General features: G+C 27.8%; 1 protein-coding gene across 1 annotated transcript; it reads right to left on the bottom strand.

Moving 5' to 3' along the window:
• Positions 1 to 7,882: 7,882 nt before the first annotated feature.
• On the bottom strand, positions 7,883 to 9,462 carry LOC111300551 (transcription factor PRE6-like). The gene is made up of 2 exons (XM_022896181.2): positions 9,035 to 9,462; positions 7,883 to 8,239 (listed from the first exon to the last, which is right to left on the bottom strand). The coding sequence occupies exons 1-2, from the start codon at positions 9,161 to 9,163 to the stop codon at positions 8,087 to 8,089; spliced, it is 282 nt and encodes a 93-aa protein (XP_022751916.1). The 5' UTR covers positions 9,164 to 9,462; the 3' UTR covers positions 7,883 to 8,086.
• Between the last annotated feature and the right edge of the window lie 10,497 nt (positions 9,463 to 19,959).

Genomic DNA, 19,959 nt, shown 5'->3' on the forward strand with positions numbered 1-19,959 from the left:
ATATGTCTCTAAACGGAGTATATTATTAGTCATACAACTTTAAAAGAAGCAAGGTTGGGCTGCTAGCCTTTCAAGATTTACAAAGTTTAAATTTACCAACTTGTTTAGAGTGGATCACTATTACGAGTTCTCACCTTCTTGGCTAAGTCAAATGAAGCTGATGCACCAGATCTTAAAGCAAGTTCCCTAAATAGATAAGAACATACAAAGTTCTAAATTCTATACAGGCACAAGATGTTGATATTGTAATATTATCTCTTTGGTTCTGCTAAAGTCAAATTGCAGGAATTAGACGAATATCTAACGAGTTGCAGCCTTACTCATAAACCTATTGATCAGTTAGATAAGCTGATAACATACCATAGTAATACATTTTGACGCAAACAAGATGTTATGGTTACAAATCAAACCACAACAAAGATATTGAAGGAAAAAAGGATCAGAACTATCCAGGTAGCTAAAGGAACTCGCTCACAATTTTTTTTCTTCTTTCAGAAAAGAAATGACAGTTACTTCCCTCTCCAGAAGCATGAATCAAAGCTTACACTGAGTAAGATGGCTGTTTCCAGTGAATAAACATCTTTTAATGTGACAAAAACCGTACATGCATATTCCCCACATCTATTTTCAGTAAAGAAAGCAGTTACCTTCATTGAAGCATGAATTTCGAGAAATAACAGAATCAAAGAAATCATGCACACCAAGTATGACAACACTCCTATAACGAGCAGCCAGTCACATTTGCACGAGATTCACAACTTCACATTAGCACTCTAGAACCTACTTCTATCAATGCCAGCATCCAATTGCTCTATCTTGGGTTTACAAGAATGATCAAGTATAAGCTAATGTTTATCAGCTAATCACATCACACTAAAGCGTACCTACAACAGAAGGTTATGTAATTTCAAGTTAAAAGTAAAATTAAACATCTTGATTATGGTAACTCTCATTAGTTCAAGAAATATGTTACAGACAAGAAAAAATGCACTTGCTGGTAAGTCCAATTTGTACAGATTATGAAATCAAACTGAGCAGATTCTGTTAAAGATTTTGATTTTCACATATCATCAGAATGAAAGTACCAAGAATCTAACAAAAATGCATTTCAAACAACAGACATCCTTGCTTTGACTTTTCCTAGAAGAGTCGGTAAACAATAAGTGACATTAAACAGCTTGATCAAAAAACCCTCCTTGATTCAAGAAACCTGTCACAGAAAAGGAAAAAGGAACTTGATGCTAAGTTACATTTGTCCAAATTATGTGAATCATAACCTGAAGAAATTCTACTCAAAGAGATTGATTTTCCATAAAATCAAGTATTGATTATTAATTATCCAACAAGAAATCATTTAAGATGAAAGATTTCTTATCTTTTGACTTTTTTCTCAAAGAACCAGTGAACAATAAGTCCAACAAGTTTACAATGCACAATAAATCTCAACAAAATCATGAAAAATACACTATAATGGAGAGTAATTTGTGGTGTGTATTCAGTGACCAGAAACTGAGTAGCAAAAAGACCACCTGATAATTTCAACATGCTCAATTGCACCATATTAAGCAAAAAAGTCACGAATATCCTTCTCAAGTAGCTTTTGGAGATAAGCTTGTAATTTCAGCAGTGTAACCACCTGGGTACATTGTCTTAAAATTTCACTGAGATAAAGCCAGCCAAAGAGAACCTATTTGAAGGTATATAAATAAAATTTTAGAAGACAACTTTAGTGAAGGCGGCTTGATAATGTAGAAATCATCTTTGTTCATTCCAACACTTTGCAATGCTTAAACCATGGCAATTCCATGTACAAGGCCATTTATTTTGGAGAGATAGCTAGAATTAGGGTAATTTAAGAAAGAGATAACAGTCATTATCATCTTGGGGCAGTGTTATTTATGGATTATTGTGAGGTAAATAATCCTCAGGGATTCCAAGCTCTCATCTATCCTTGCATAGGTGCAAAATGAAAGCCAAAATATTCCTGGAGGCTTCTAAAATCTAATGAAAATACCATGCTGTTTTTATTGTAGCTCGATATTCTAGTATCGACTAACATTCGAATTTCCATTACGACAATTCCAAATCTATTTAACGAGTGGAGTTAAAAGTCTGTAATTTCAAGCAAGGTGCCTTAATCTACTCCAACATCTGCGTAAATGCACCATAACAAATCTTAGTTCAAGTCAAAAGTAATAAAAAGGATGAGCCTAGGGAACAACCATAGCCCATACAATCCTCCAAAGCAAAAAACTTAAATTGGCTTTCAATGTAAGAAACAATACATGTCAAACAATGCAAGCGTGAAGCAAGTTATCAAACTTTTTGACTAAAGTGCAAAAAAAAGGCTTAACTTAAGTACTTAACTACCAAACATGTACATTCAAGAAAAACAATCCTCATGATATTACATGGGAAAAGGGGTACCAGGAAGAGCAAAACCAGGAAAAAGGAAAGAATTAAGAAGAAAAAACTATCATAGCTGATTAATGATGGGGATCAATAATGAGTGAAACTATCAAAATTTTTCCACCAAAGATCAATGTAGAGGCCCTCAATTTCCAACTACCAATCAAAGAACTTAATGAAAAATAGTTAACTAATTGTCATAAACATGCTTGAAATTTATTTTTTGGTATGAATTTATTGATTGACATTCTTGAAAAACCTGAAGTATCGTGAAAGCCAAGAAACGGAAAATGTAACTCATCAAAGCTTAAAAGTATGCAACAAAGTCAATAAAAACTGAAAAAAATAATCTGAAAAGAAGAACTGGGTATCACTGAATTCGCATTAAAAAAATGAAAAAAAAAAAAAAAGTATGAGGCTTTAGTAAAATGGTGATGTGCCAGCACGTGGCAGTGGGTTAGTACAACATGGCATATAAGTTCAGTAGTGTCTTGTTGGTCATTATTTGTTATCAGTGGGATCCTAGATTTTTAGGGTATTTATATTTTTTATATTACAATAAAATTATACTTATTTTTATATTTTATTGGTAATTTATAAAATAAAATTATATTTAAATTATTTATTAAATATTTATATTATTGATAAATAATTATATTTAACTAGTGATTAGTAAAAATAAAATAATAAAAATAAATTAAGACTTTATGTTAAGTATAAATTCAAGTAACAAAGTAAATTATTATATGATGAAAGGTATAAAATGAATGTATAAGATAACATATTATATAAATGAATTATCATATGATAAAAATAAAATATATAATGATAATAGTGTGTTTATAATATCTTTTATATATATATATATGTGTGTACTTTTTAAAATATTAAGATCATAATTTTAATATTTTTTTATCCCTCTCTACGGATGTTGGTATTTTGTCGAACTACATAAATTATATTTCATTTTTATTTCATTTATTTTTGTATATTATTTTTAATAATAAATAATTTTTTTAAAATAATTTAAATTTTGAAAATTTAATGGGTTGTGCTTGACCCATTTAAGCACGAAAAATAGTGGTATGCTTGCCCCAACAAAACCCATAAAAATTATGGACTTACAGTTTAAAGGTCGTACTAGCAAAACACATCAAAAATAGTGTTGAACCTACACAATCTGTTAACACATGAATTAATATATTTAAATGGATTGTACTAGCTAAGAGTCATTTGACACCTTTAATTACAATGTCACTCTCATTAATGGAGTAGTGTGCATTCTCAACAGAGAATTGGTTTTTTTTAATAAATACTTTTTTTGTTAAAATAAAATTTTCAACTTAATATATGCACTTTTAAAAAAGGAAATATTAAGGAATGCTATTGACATTTCTTAATTTGATATTTAAAAAATATATAATTAATACATTATTTTTAATTTAGTAACATTAAATGCTTACTTGAAAAAAATATATAATTAATGTATAATTGCTTAATTGAAAATTCCCTTTTTTTTTTTAATGTGAAGGGTATTTTCAAATTGTGGGATATTAAAAATCATTAGTATATATTTTTATTATAATATTTTTTTAGAAAAATATATCTTTTTAAATAGAAAATGTATTTTTTAAAATGAAGATTAAATTAAAATTCCAACAAAGTTATCAATTTAATTTACAATATTAAAATCATTAGTATTTATTTTTATTATAATATGATTTATTAGTAAAATTAATTTTTTTAAAATACAAAAAGACTTTTAGAAAAATTAAGATTAAATTGAAAAATTCCAACAAAGCCATTAATTTTAATTTATAACATTAAAATCCATTAGTATTTATATTTTATTATACTATGATTTATTAGTAAAATTTTTATATTCTTTTTCAATGTATTAAAATCATCAATTATTTATATTAAGATAAAAAAAATTTTAAGCAAGCTTGTTACTATAACTAAAAGAATAATTCTTTTTTTAGATAAAGAGAATTGTTCATTATGATTTAAAAAATTGGTGAAACTTGTTTGCATGGTGCAATCATGCATACATAACCTAGTTTTAGTCAGTTACTAAAGGGACAGATTTTGTTAAATAATGTGTTTTTTAAATCAAATTACTCCAAGATATATAAAATGGTTGTAAAATGAAAGGTTAGCCAGGGTATTCCACTCAATTTAGTATTTTTCCTTTAAATGAAGAGCATATATATATATATATATATATATACATATATATATGGTGGTTATTAATTTTGACATACGCTGCGAATTAATTATTATTTGAGTATAAATAAATATCAATTATATATAATTATTAATGATAAGATTTAAAGAAAAATTATCAGGATTCTACATAAAAAAGACAAACATATGTAATTATAATGATCTTGTATATATTAAAACTATTTTATATAAAATCAATAAAAAATTCAAACAAATATCTTAAATAAATATAAAAATAAATTAAAGTATAAAAATTTAAATTAACCCATAAAATAAATATATATATAACTAATAATTATAAAAAAAAAAAGAAAATATAAATGTAACTATAAATCCATAATTTTAAATTACAATAATAAAATACCTCTTTCTCCACAAAGTTTTTCCAAGTGCACATGTCATTACATCAAAGTCAGGTAGAAAACTTTCATTTAATGTTTAGATAAAATGTTCTTTTAATTACAAAAAAAAAGACTATTAAAAGAGAAATAATTTTGTATATAAACAGAATATTTCTTTATAGTATTTTTTGAAATAAGTGAATTTGGAATTATATTAATATTATAAAATATTATATTAACATAGGCCATATATTAGTATAGGACAATATCATTCAAATTGATATTTTAACTGCAAATCCAAATTCAAACACAATTTATAGATTCTTAGTTGTAATTTTTTTTTTTTTTTTATAAAGAGGTTATAACTATTATTTTTATTATAAAATTCAATGTTAAAGCAACCCAAAAAAAAAAAAAAAAGAAAGTTGTCAATCCACAAAATCAGAATGTGCAAAAGCCCAAAGAAAGTACAAAAGGTAGAATGATGAAAGCCCATGGGGCTATACTTTAAGGCCTCTTTTGCGGGCTGACTTTAGTTGACTTTAATTATAATCATTGTCATTCGTTGAGAAATTTGACAAATTGCCTAAAACAACTTTGCCTTTTTCTCTTTTAATCATTCCCCTCCATGCAATTTCAAGGCAACCTAAATTGCCTGTTCTTACGGCAAAAAAAGTTTTATATGCCTCCTAATATTTATGAATTACAGTTTTCTATCACATTTTAAATGTTTTAAATGTTTAACCCTCATGTTTTTATATATAAAAAAAATTAGTAATTTGCTCTATATATTGATTAATTTCGCGAAACTAATGCTTCAGGATGCAAATTTTGCCTTTTTTTTTTTATATTTTTTGTAATAAAATGAACTCGCCAAAATTTTCAATGTGTATTAGCTTCTTTGAGATAATTACTTATTTGGATAAAATATCCATGCCTAATTATTTATATATATATATATATATAAATTGCCTTGAACTCAAATATAAGATACTATATATAGCTATGAAGATTGAAAATTATGCCAACAAAATAAAAAAAAAATTCACTTGCCATTTTAAGAATAATATTGCCTTACATATGTATGTACGTATATACATATATATATATATAGAGAGAGAGAGAAAGAGTTTTTCAAATGTTCGAAGTTAAATATTTCTTTGCTAGAATTAATGATCTAATCCTTAGTAATGGAAAATTTTAATTGATTTGCATTAATAAAAATTATATTTTGGAATAGTGATCATATATATAGTTACTGCATATATACTACAATTTTTTTCAATAATAAAAGCTAAAAGAGAAAACTCTCATATCCAAAATAAAGGATTTCATTGAAAAAATTGCATGAGTTTCTTCATGCTAAGGTAAGCATATGATTCACCAAGTAATTATTCATAGATATTGAACTTGATTAACACAGGAATCCATTATAGCTATGAAATAAGTTCAGATTAATTTGTTGTTGTTGGACTTAAATTTCATACAAGAGTTCCCATTTTGTGTATGTTTGTATATAGTTAAACTACTTATAATATCAATGATGGATGTAAAGCTTAACTTATAGTGGGTATCTCAAAAATGGAAAATAATTAAAAAAGTAGAAAATAATAAAATTTGAAGAAAATTTTTTTCTTAAACATTAAAAATTTTTCTGGACACTTATAAATAGCTAAAAACAAAAAATTTAAGTAAAAATTTACTTAGACACATCAAAATTTTTTCTAAACGTATTTTCTGTGGATAGAATTAATAAATTTGTTGACATTTCTTATATATATATATATATATATATATATATATTATAAATAAACACTTAAAAAAATTTTTGAATTCGCCGCTGCTTAATTATAATATATTGGTATTACTGCAAAAAAATGCCTAAGCTTAATTAACAACAAATGATGTTATTATATTTTAGTAAGAATATTATATACATTAAAGTTGATCAGGTAATTTTTGGCAAATTGATTCTAGTCCTATCATTCAAAACATGTTTACTAAAAGATAAACAAGTTTCTGAAACTATAGTACATGATGTTCCTAATGAGTAGACTTTGCATGGGGTATTGGGGGGTCGGATTATGATTCAATATTACCTGTGACACTTATGACAACAAAGAAGAATTCGTTTTCTGATCCATGCTTTGCTCTTCTGTCTTAACCCTTTCTCGCATTTGTTTCTTTGAAAATTAATTATTAGTATAGTTACCATAGTCCCACCATCTAGAGAAATTTGTCACGCAAATGCTTCCATATATTGCCTTACCCTCTCATTCATTTTTTGTTACTTTTTAACTTCAATACTACATGCTATATTGTGAAAATCAGATTTTTGTCAACAATCATATAATTTGTTGATTAATTATGATTCAATTCATGATAAATTCAAATATATAAAAAAAATAAATCGTTGGTATCTTTCGAGGGGTCGAGTGTATTATATTATATATAAACAAATATTATTAATAAGTTAGTGATCAATAATATTATAATTATATCTGATTGAAACAAACAAGATATGGAAAAATCTCCTAACACATGTAGGTCATACTTAGCAAAACTTAATTTGTTTTCCATCAAATCACTCTCTAACGATGATTTTGGAGCTTCCGTATTGCATTATAACACTAGAGCCCAACTTACCGACAAGAAGCTTAGCATCAACACATTCTTCTTCTTTGTTTCTCTTGTTTCAAAATAGAAACCTCCTTAAATCATATTAATTTCATGTAAATTAATATATTAATTAAACGTTGATTCGAAAAAGGAAATTCAAACGATCATATTCTTTAAGAAAAAGATCATTCATACATTTATTATTGAACTAAATGCTCTAATCATATATATATATACACGACTTCCAATAAAAGAAAGATATAAATTAATTAATTAAGCTTGTCTAATGCCAACAAAAGTAATAGTATTGCCATTAAAATTAAAGGGTTTGCTAGTGCAAGTCCTTTTATAGTACAAAGTAATTACAGTGCACACCCTTCCACATCGGGAAGCATCGTAAAATATATTCTATTTTTTTTTTTGATCTAGTGACCAAAACCTAGTAAGAAAGTGCAAAAGAGCCATAAATTTTGATAAAAGTTGGTTTATTATTACATAATTAAACTCCTTATTATTGCAGCTTCTGCACTATCAGCATCAATAGTGGCCAAGAGCTGGGATAGTCGCTCACTTAGATCATCCACTTCCCTATGCAAGCTTCTAATGTAATTGCAAGTCTCTTGCAAAACCTTGGATGCAGATACCTGCAATAGGAGTTCAGTCAAATCCAAATGCCATTGTAAACAATAAGTCACTTTCTTCTGACAAAGCTGATCGACATTATTATTTTATATAATGCTATATTTATATATAAAATAATATAATCCAATTGAGTCAAATTGATTCAAGAAATCATTTGTAATCATGTCGAGCCAAAATCGGCAAATTAAGTAAACTATTCAGGGCATGTGCATTACAGTGTATATCCCCACACAATGAAGCTAACACCATGCTTTAATTAAGAGATAATGTCACAAAGTATTTGAATTATAATAAAATATTAAATTTAATATTTATTTTTTAAAAAATTTATATAATACTTGAATTATAAATTTATTAATTAATTTAATATTTTAAAAATTATTTATCAATTATGTATCATTTTTTAAAATTAAGCTATTAAAAATAAATATTATATTAATTATCGAATCAAACATCATGTTAAAATATTTACCATAATTAAATAAATCAGATGATTTTGGATTAGTCAAAGTGAGGCACTGTTTTAAGTCAATGAGAAGCTGAAACCTATGAAAAATATGTTTCCTTGACACCCGGGTCAAGTTTTCGAACTGTTTTTCGAAGACCACTACTATTATTATAACTGAAATATACTATTCTCATGTGGCACATCTGAACAAGGTGAATTAGCTTACTTTACAGTTTCCACACCTTTCCTGCAGCTTTGCATTTAGGGAAAAATAAATTTCTTTTCACTTGTTGATTTTCTTGAAACAGAGATGGAAGAAAGATCAGAGACATGCATGTTCTTATAGTACCTTGTCAGATCGCCTATCGCGAATCTCAGGAAGAAGTTGGCGTAACTTGGAGACAAGTTCAATGATCTGTTCATCTGAAATCCTGGAAACACCTGCTGTCGACTGCCCCGACGACCTTCTGCTAGACATCTTGGAAATGAGCAAAAACCAAGAAATGCTCTTGCCCTTGGTATAACCCTATGGGTTTAAAATATTCAACAACTACCAAAACCAAGCTATAGCTATAGAAAATGTTTTATGTTGGCAAGAAATTAAGGAATAGAGGAGTAGTAGGAGTAGTGATAGATATAAGATATGAAGAGTTGGAGAAAGCGATCAGAGAAATATAAAGAGGAAGGAAAGGACCATCCAAGAGGTGAGAAGGAGGCAGAGAAAGAAAATACAATAACAAAGAAAGCGATGTTGGATGTGAAGAAAACAAGAGCATCGGAGAACGCAAGAGTTGGACGCGAGGACTTTAGTTTTTGTTGGGATTTGTCTTGAATCTCATAATTTCACATCGAAAGTTAATGAGTTTTGAATTTGTCCAGTATCTCACATCGAAAGTTTAGTAAAAGTATAAAGGGTTTCACCCTTATAAATAAAGTATTTTATTTTTAGTTTGGTAATCCCAGAGAGTTAGACACCAAAAGAATAGCTAAGTGAGTAGGCTATTAAAAGGGTGTAATTTGGTTTTGGGTTAAGTTTTTGAGTAAGAAGTTTTATGAGACTTTTCTCATTCTAAAAGTTTCACAGTTGTAAAGATTTATTTGTTAGTGGATTAGGTTTGGAGTATGCCATTTTGAGTTGGGCCGAACCAAATATATTTGTGTTTTTATTTTTTATTTGAGCTTGCTATTTTGTGTGTGGGTATTATTTTTTTCAACAAGTGGTATCAGAGTGAGGTTCGAGATTTAAGGATTATGGGGCCAAGAGATCGTGAAGTAATGTTTCAAGATGTCTGAAGAAGGTATGTCTGATATGCCTATGCCTAAGTTTGAGATTTCGTTGTTTGATGGAAAAAGTAATTTTATGTTATGGTAAAATACAGTTCAAGATCTGTTAGTACAACAAGGATTGGATCAGGCATTAGAGAATAGTAAGCCCGAGTGAATGTCTGATGCTAATTGGAATAGGATTCAGAAGAAAGCTGTTAGTACTATTAGATTGACGTTAACTCCAGAGGTAAAATACAGTGTGTTGACTGAGAGAACTCCAAAGAGTTTGTGGGATAAGGTTAAAAGTATTTATGCTTCGAAGTCATTGACTAATAGATTATGTTTAAAGATGGATCTATATTCTTTGAAGATGAAAGAAGGTATGAGTCTTCATAATTACCTGAATGAGTTTAATAGATTGATTTCTCAATTGCTAGCGATTTCTATTGATGAGTTAAAAGATGAAGAGAATGCTTTAATTTTGCTGTCATCTTTGCCCAAGTCTTATAGGTCTTTAGTTCAGACTGTGTTGGTAGGTATGTCTACTTTGAAGTTGGATGATGTGACTGCCTTGTTGCGTGAGAATGAAAGGTTTATGGGAGTTCAGAACTCATCACTTAGGGGGAGTACACTAGTTGTAGATGGTTTTGATCAAGGAAAGACTCAAAAGAGGATTGATGGATTAAGAGGGAGATCCAAGTCAAGAAATAAAAATTACAGTGATATAAAATGTTATTATTGTGGTGAGAAGGGATATATCCAAGTACGCTACAGGAAGCTGAGAAGGGATATAGCTACTTTTAAAAGGGCGAATGATGAGAAAAAATCAAATAAAAAAAGAGTGATACTGCTATTGTCGTGTCTGATGATGATGATGTTGTTTTGACAATTTGTGTTGATGAGACTCAGACTTTGAAAAGTGATAAAGATTGAGTTTTAGATTCAACTGCTACAGTTCATGTTTGCAATAATAAGAGTTGCTTTGTCGAGTTGGATGAGAATGAGAAGTATGAGGATATTGTGGTTGCTAACAAAGAAAATGTGCAGATTCAAGGCATTGAGAGTGTTCGCCTTAGATCTCATAACGGTGTTATTAGGACACTTCGTCATGTAAGGTATGTACTAAGTTGTCACTATAATTTGATTGCTTTGGGTGAGTTAGCTTCTCGAAAGTACACATATTATGGTAGTAATGATTAGTTGAAAGTGTATAAAAATTGTAGTGTGATTTTACAAGAAAATAGGGTCAAAAATCACTTGTACATGCTTGATGAAGGCTCAATTATTGGGATCCCTATGATGAAAGAAAAGAAGAAAGGTAAACATGTTAGCTTTACAGATACTGTTGAAGTGTTTGGAGATTCAAGTCAAGGGAGGATTTGTTAGGATTTACCTTGAATCTCATAATCTCACATCGAAAGTTAGTAAGTTTTGAATTTATCCAGTATCCCACATCGAGAGTTTAGTAAAAGTAAAAGGGATTTCACCCTTATAAATAAGATATTTTAATTTTAGTTTGGTAATCCCAAAGAGTTAGACACCAAGAGAATAGCTAAGTGAGTAGGCTATTAAAAGGGTATAATTAGATTTTGGGTTAAGTTTTGAGTAAAGAGTAAATAATAGAAAGAAAAGAACTGTCTTTTCTGTATACTTTCCCCGGTTCCGTTGCTACCGTGGGCTTTACGCAATCGATCGGATCATATAGATATCCCTTCAACACAACATAGGTCGTCGAAAGGATCTCGGAGACTCACCAAAGCACGAAAGCCAGGATCTTTCAGACTTTTCTCATTCTAAAAATCTCACAATTGTAAAGATTTATTTGTTAGTGGATTATGTTTGGAGTAGACCATTTTGAGTGGGGCCGAACCAAATATATTTGTGTTTTTATTTTTGATTTGAGCTTGTTATTTTGTGTGTGGGTTCTGCGTGCGGGTGTTATTTTTTTCAACCTGAAAAATAACACCCACACGCAGCAATCATACACAAAACAGCAAGCTCAAATCAAGAATAAAAACACACAAATATATTTGGTTCGGCTCAACTCAAAATAGTATATTCCAAACCTAATCCACTATCAAATAAATCTTTACAATTGTGAGACTTTTAGAATGTGAAAAGTCTCCTAAAACTCCTTACTCAAAACTTAACCCAAAACTCAATTATACCATTTTAATAGCCTACTCACTTAGCTATTCTCTTGGTATCTAACTCTATGGGATTACTAAACTAAAATCAAAATATCTTATTTATAAGGGTGAAACTTCTTATACTTTTACTAAACTCCCAATGTGGGATACTGAACAAATTCAAAACTCACTAACTTTCAATGTGGGATTATGAGATTTAAGACAAATCTCAACAAATAAGTGAAATTATACATGATAAGAGTTTCCGTTTATTTTGCAAAAATTGATTTTTGAAAAATAATTTATATATTTTTAAATGTTTATTTCATAAAAAACTAGGTGGTTAATGAAAAATAATTTATTAATCAATGAAAAATAAAGTTATTTTTTAAAAAATTATCTTATAGATTTGCAAAAAAAAAAAGATATTTTTTGAAAAAAAAATCGTTTGTAAGTAAAATTATTTATTAATACTTTTGAGTATAATTTTACTTATAAATAATATTATTAATAAATAAATAATATTATTTTAATAAATAATATATTAATAAATATTATTATAAATTAATGTTATATTAATAAATAATATTATATTAATAAATAAAATTATAATATATTAATAAATAATATAAAAATAATAAATAGTTTTATTTTAAGTATTTTTTATATTAACATAATATTTTAATATTAAATATTATTATTAAAATATAATTATTTTTTAATATTAATAATTTTGATAATAAATAATTTCAATATATTTTAATAATAAATCATTTTTAATATTTTAATAGTTACATTAATATTATTTGAAAAAAAATTTAGAAAACAAACAAATAACAAAAATATTTTTTATTAATTCATCCAAATAATAAAAGAAATTTCAATTAAAAAATAAATATTTTTTTTAAAAAAATTTTTAAAGTTATTTTTTTGTTAAATAAACGGAGCCAGAGAGAGAAAGGGGAATGGAATAAGACTTATTGGTTTTTGTTCCCAACTTTTCAAGTGGGCTTAAAGAGATATGTTTCCTTTTCAGGTAACATTGTGGGCCTTCATGCGCATGTCTCAATACACAATACCATGTGATCATCATCCTCCAATTCTCCTCTCACTCCCTCTTTGAAACACTGAATTCCACAACCCCCAAATCACCTTTTCATAGCTTTGCAATGGTTTTTTTTTTTTTTTGCCCATTCAAAAAACCGGAACCTGTTTTGTTTTATAACTGCTTTTCCTTCTTCATCTTCTTCTTCTTCATCACAAAACAGCTCCTACGTTTCAGGTTGATCTCTCTAACTTCTCTACTTCAGTCTTTTTACAGGTTTCTGATCCTTTGGTATATATATATTAGAAAACTGTAAATATTGATGATAAGCATGTGCACTCTAAGACCCATGATCACCTAACACTTCGCAACAAAATTTTGATTGATCAAATGAAAAAGGATGGTACAAAACGATTACTTCACAGTGATATATATTTTTTTCATTCAAATTATAATACCTAATTATATTATTAAAAAATAATTATTCATTATATATCACATGCAATAATTAAATAATAAAGATCTATTTTAATATACTAATATGATAGGTAATAAATCATTAATTTTTTTAATACTTTAATTATATAATATGATTTAAATAAAAGAGATATATGTTGATGAAAAGTAATAAATTTATACATAGTCAAATAATTATTTGTTGTTTTTGGAATAAAAACTGTTAAAAGTATACATTTCTTTTTTTGTTAGTGAGAAACTTTTATTAATAATTAATTAATAAATGGATTTTAAGAAAACAAGCAAGGATCTAGGTCTATCTGATCTCTCTCAAATAATTGTCTTTTCTTCTTTGTTTGGGACATAACTGCGTGAGTGTTGGGACCTTTTGATTTTCAAACCCTCGAAATCACATGAATTTCTCTGGCACACACGACATGACACGTGGCATGTCTTAGCTTATTACATTATAATATAAGGGTTAAAATTTTCTAAAACAGGCATGGCAATGAAATTTCCTTGCTTTTGTCTAGCGCAGTCACATGTCACTAGCAAAAGAAATTTTTTTTTTTTTAAAAAAAGGTCATGCCCCTTCTTTTGTTGGTTCCCTGGCCTCCCTAGCTAGTTCTCTCTTGCGCTTACTCTCTCTGGATCTTATTACTGCAATGTCTACAACCAGATTAAGTTTTTGCCAACCACCAACACGTTCTTGAATGAACATTATTATGGGTATCTTTGATCTTTTCAAACCTCTTATTTTATGTTATTTATTAGGTAAAATATATATATATATATATTCGTATTTAAAAAGTATTATCTATTTTGATTAAAAAATTTTATAAATTGATCTCACAAAATACATTTCATATATGTATATTTAGGTCATGTTTAATGTATAAAATAATAGATAGGATAAGATAATAATTATTTTATATTATATCTGATTTATATTTAAAAAATGATAAAATTATAAGGAGGATTAATTATTCTTAGTACATGATGATTCAATTCTCTCAAAACAAAATTAAAGAATTATTTTAATTTATGAAATTGAATTTATTTATCTTATTATACTCTTAAAAATTATATTAATAATTTAAATTATATAAAATTTAAAGAATAATAACTTTGATCAATAAATAAATTATTTTATCTTAATTTTTATACACATCAAACATAAAATAAAATGATATTATCTAATTTAATAATTTTTTAATATCATTTTATTTTATTTTATTTTATTTTTATATATCAAATACATTCTTAAATCTTTATATATATATATTTATATTTATATATATTATAACTGATTCTTCGTAAGTTCTCAATTACACACGTTACAATAATATATTATAATATGCTACATGAATAGGCTAACTAGCTAGGTTTTGACAGTTTTTCCAGTTTCCTTTAGGGTGGCTTTACTTTCGGGCAAAATTTTCTTTTTCCACGTAAATCAATCACAGTTAGTGATAGGTCGGTTTCATTTACCTTCTCACATGGTTATTTGACATTTTGCATGAAAGAATAATGCAGAAGAATGGACACCTTCTCACATGGTTTTTTGACATTTTGCATTAAGGAATAATGCAGGAGAATGGACTCACACTTCGCTTTATTATTATTTTCTTTAATTTCTCTTCAGCTACCACTTAACTTTTGTATCCATAATTTCACATTTGAGATGATGAGGGGGAATTACTATATCACTTATCCAATTCATAATTTAATATTTATTAGAAATAACTTGACAATCCGATCTAACTTTTGAGATATTATTTATTTTGTTTTAATAAATAGTACAATTTTATTTATAAAAAATATTTTACAAAAAGCCTCAACATATAAATATAACGTATATAATAATTAAGTCCTCATAAATTTCATAATGTGAGATTTTTATATTGTAGGTGTCATGGTGATTAATTAAATGAAATCTTAAATTATTTTAAACAGGTGTTTGATTAAAAAAAAAGTTAGATTATTGATCAAAAATTTTTTTTTTAATTTGATTTCTTAGTTTAGTTCATAGAATTTAATGTCTAAAATTTTCAATAATGTCAAAAAAAAGAGGATGATAACACTAAATCAAAAACTCACTTCTCCCTAAAGTTTTTTAAAATTCTTGATGAAATGTAAAATTTATCAAACTTTTGACTCAATAATAATTTTTTATTTTACTCATGAAAATCAACATAATTGCATGATAAATCGAGACCCATTCTACACATAAAATTGCATTCCTAGCTACACAATTGGACACTTGACAATGATCATGTGTATTTAAATTTTATAAATTTAAATATTTGTTTTCAATTGATAAAGTTTTAGAAAGATAATGTTTTTGAATTGTAAATATAATTGATCTTGTATAAAATAAAATCTTAAAAAATTAATGTTTTTAATTACACAACAGTATTATATTAGAAATATAGTCATGTGTTATAATATGTTATGAAAAAAATTAATTATAATAAAATAACATTTTTTTAAAAATATATAGTAGATTGTTTCAAAATTAGAATTTTGAATTTTTTTATAGTTTCAAAAATACTATGTTTTTAACATAAGAAATATAGTTGATCGTAAAAAATAATAACAAAAAATATTTTATATTTTCAATATCAACAAAGTTTTGTAATATGAAAACTTAATAATTGATAAAACATAACAATTTTATATAAAAATATTATTGTTGATAGAGTCAATATAAACCAAAATTTACTTTAGTTTTAACTATCGTTTATATATAAAAACATAGTAATTGATAAAACTAAATTCTAGTTTATATTTCTCTATATCAATGACTACATTTCTTGTTATGGAAATGTAATCATTGATAAACCGTAGTAATTGATCATTTGAAACTAATAACGCTTTTTATATATAAAACGTAGTTAAAACCAAAATAAATATCATATTTCTATAAATTAACAATGTTTCTTGTTTTAAAAATGTAGTTATTGATAAAACATAGTAATTGTTCAATTATCACTTAGCAATAATCACATTTTTTACATATAAAACGTAATTGATAATAGAAAATAATAACAAAATAAATAATATTTTTGTAATATCAACAATGTTTTTTATTCTAAAAAGTAATAATTGACATATCTATTTTTATTCTCCTATTTTAATATTGAATAGTTATTTTGTTTTGCTAAACCTAAGACTTTAATTAAACCTTAGATCATAGCCTTTCTGTTTCACACAACATCACTTTTTAGCTTTGTGATTTCATCTTCATTTGGTTCAGTTTAACTTATCTTTATCATTAGCCATTCAGTTTACCCTCAGTTTTGTATGATCGAGTTTATGTTTTTTAGTTTTTGAATTATTTTTTTACGTCAAATTTCTTCTTGCTATATTGTTAGATGTGGGTTAAATCTTGATTTAAAAGTTGTTGATCTATCATATATATTCTTGTTATTTGTTATTTGTTCGATTTAGCTTAGATCTTGATCTACTTAAATGTTTTCTTGCTATTTGTTATTCGTTAAACGTGACTTAAATCATGATATACCAGATGTACATTATTACTTTTTACACATATCTTTAACATTAACAAAAATATTTCTTGTAAGCAATTATGGCTTGTTTATCAACAAAAAAAAATATACAATTGATAACAATGCTTATTTTGCAAATGAATTGGATGGAAAGTATGTTTTAACTGTTACGTATTATTACTGTGACATTAGTTACTATGAAACTTAGAAAAAGATATAGAATCTCTTATGTTAATGAAACTTTGAATAGGCTTCAGATTAGGTCATTAAACTTAAACAAAATGGTATTTGAGAGTAATATACAAAGTGTGGATAATTGTAAAATAGATAAGAAAGTTTTTACAAAATTATATCAGTTACTTTAAACACAATAAGGATTAAAGACATTTAGAGATATGTCAATAAAAGAAATGGTTATTAGCTTATCTCACATCATTACCCATCATAAGAAAAATAAGGTTATGAAGAGTCAAGTAGCCAGATCTAAATATACAATTAATAGATAATTCCATGCTATGTTGAAATCTGTTTTGAGATTGTATTCCTTGTTGTTTAAGAAACTAAAACCAATAGTAAAAAATTCGATAGATAATAGATGAAAATGATTCTAAACAATACATTAATCATTGCTTCCTCTAAGTAAATATTAATAAATCTTAATTTTGTATAATGTAAATGTATTAATCAAAGTTTTTGATTTACGATTGTTTAGGTGCCTTAAATTGAACTTACATAAAGGTGAATGTGAACTCAGTTGACAAGTTTAGGTACAGGTTTAAGAAAAATGAAATTACTATAAATGTTCATAGTATTTCCACACCAGATATATAATTCATTTATATTCTACTGGAATGAGAAGGCTCTGCAACAAATGACAAAGTACTCAAAGATGCCATTACATGTGGAAATGGTTTAATAATTGTATAAGGTACTAGCTTAAATATTTTGATTTTAGTTATGCTATGGAACACATTTTAAATGTATATTAATGCATTGTGACACTGAATTAGGTTTTTATTATTTGTGTAATATTAGATACACAAATGAAAAAAAATTTTTGGCACCTTATAAAGGTAAAAAATGCCACTTGAATGATTAAAGGCCATGATACCATCCTATTATACCCTAAGAATACTTCAATATAAAACGCTCTCAAGCAACAAATTTTATTGAGAGATGTTTTGGTATATTGAAAGCTAAATGGGTAATTTTAAGAGAAATATTATTTTATCCAATTAAAACACAGTATAGAATCATTTTTGTTTTCCACCTTCTCTATAATTTTTTAAGTCTGAAATATTAATTGACCCCATTGAAAGTGATATTGGTGAAGTGAGTAGTGTCGTAACGTCTAGATCCGGGGATCTATCGCTAGACATTGACTTTCAGGGAGTCGCCACCAATCTTTTTTGTCTAGGTGCGATTGGCCACCTATGGAATCTGTCCTTTCAGGGAACACCTAAGTTTAAGGGTCCCTAGAAGAATAGGTTCAGGTCTGCTAACTAGAACAGGGTTCGGGAGTTCGGTTACGTGTGAGGAAGGTTATAGCACCCTCACAACGCCCATCAAAAGATGGTACCAGCTTAAATTTGTATTATCCAAAAGCCTTAAAATTTTACCAAGTAATTAATTGTTGGAAATTATTCTCAATTGACTCTAATACTTTTAGCAGAAAATTGAGAAAATTCCCTCACCTCAAGAGTATGCAAGAAAAACTACTGTTTCACTTGCAGAGGCTCCGTCGTCGGATTATTTAAAGAAAAATCAAAATCAACCAATTAATTAATTATCGAAAATTATTCTCAATTGACTCTAATACTTTTAGCAGAAAATTGAGAAAATTCCCTCACCTCAGGAGTATGCAAGAAAAACTACTGTTTCACTTGCAGAGGCTCCGTCGTCGGATTAATTAAAGAAAAAAAAAATCAAAATCAGCCAAGTAATTAATTATCGGAAATTATTCTCAATTGACTCTAATACTTTTAGCAGAAAATTGAGAAAATTCCCTCACCTCAGGAGTATGCAAGAAAAACTACTGTTTTTACTTGTAGAGGCTCCGTCGTCGGATTAATTAAAGAAAAAAGAAAAAAAAATCAAGATCAAAATCAAAGTCAAAAAATTCAAAAAATTCAAAAAATTCAAAAAAAAAAAAAAAAAAAAAAAAAACCTGGAGCGGCTCGGATCGCGGCTCGGCTTGGTGCGGCTCGGCTCGGCTCGGAGGGGCTGAAACGCGCGGGTCAGAAAGCGGGTCGACGCTTCGGGTCGGGTCGGGTTCGGCAAAACGCGCGGATCCTCTTATTAACTTAAAGCCAAAACGACGTCGTTTTGGGAGGGTATAAAAGGCACCTTCCTCCGTTTTTCAGTAGACCGTTCCTCCCCTCTCTCTCTCTTCTTCCCTTCTTCTCTGCCTTCTCTCTAGAATTTGAAGAACGCCGGTACCGGATTCTGGAAATTTCGCCGGAATCTGGGAATTTCGCCGGAAATTGGCCGGAAGTTGGCCGGATGGTCGCCGGTTTCTGGGATTCTCTGTCGGAAACTGGGTCTGTCGCCGGAAACTTCAAAGTTCGCCGGAATTTTTTGCCGGAAAATTCAAAAGTCGCCGGAATTTTCGCCGGAATCTGGAAATTTCCCAGAAATTTCCAGAAAATTTTTTCGCCAAATTTTTCTAAAAAATTTTTCTTACTGCCAGAACACTCCTAAACTTTTCCTTAGCTCTCTAAACACCCCTATTCTCTCAATCAGTAGCTTTTGCTTCTGTTTTCTGTGTTCTTGACTGTTCCAAGGGGGTCCCTTTTATAGGGATTGATCAGGAGTTTCTGATCAATCCCAATTCCTCTTTGGACGGGAATTCAGTCTTTGAATCCAA

This window comes from Durio zibethinus, chromosome 18, assembly GCF_047325235.1.
Source record: "Durio zibethinus cultivar Kanyao isolate XHJ-2024 chromosome 18, ASM4732523v1, whole genome shotgun sequence".
Taxonomy (NCBI): Eukaryota; Viridiplantae; Streptophyta; class Magnoliopsida; order Malvales; family Malvaceae; genus Durio; species Durio zibethinus.

Bases quoted from the DNA above. Each gene is read 5' to 3' on its own strand.
- LOC111300551 (XM_022896181.2), bottom strand. From the start codon at position 9,163: ATGTCTAGCAGAAGGTCGTCGGGGCAGTCGACAGCAGGTGTTTCCAGG. The intron at 8,240-9,034 runs GTACTATAAGAA...CTCCTATTGCAG, and splicing joins GCGATAGGCGATCTGACAAG to GTATCTGCATCCAAGGTTTT.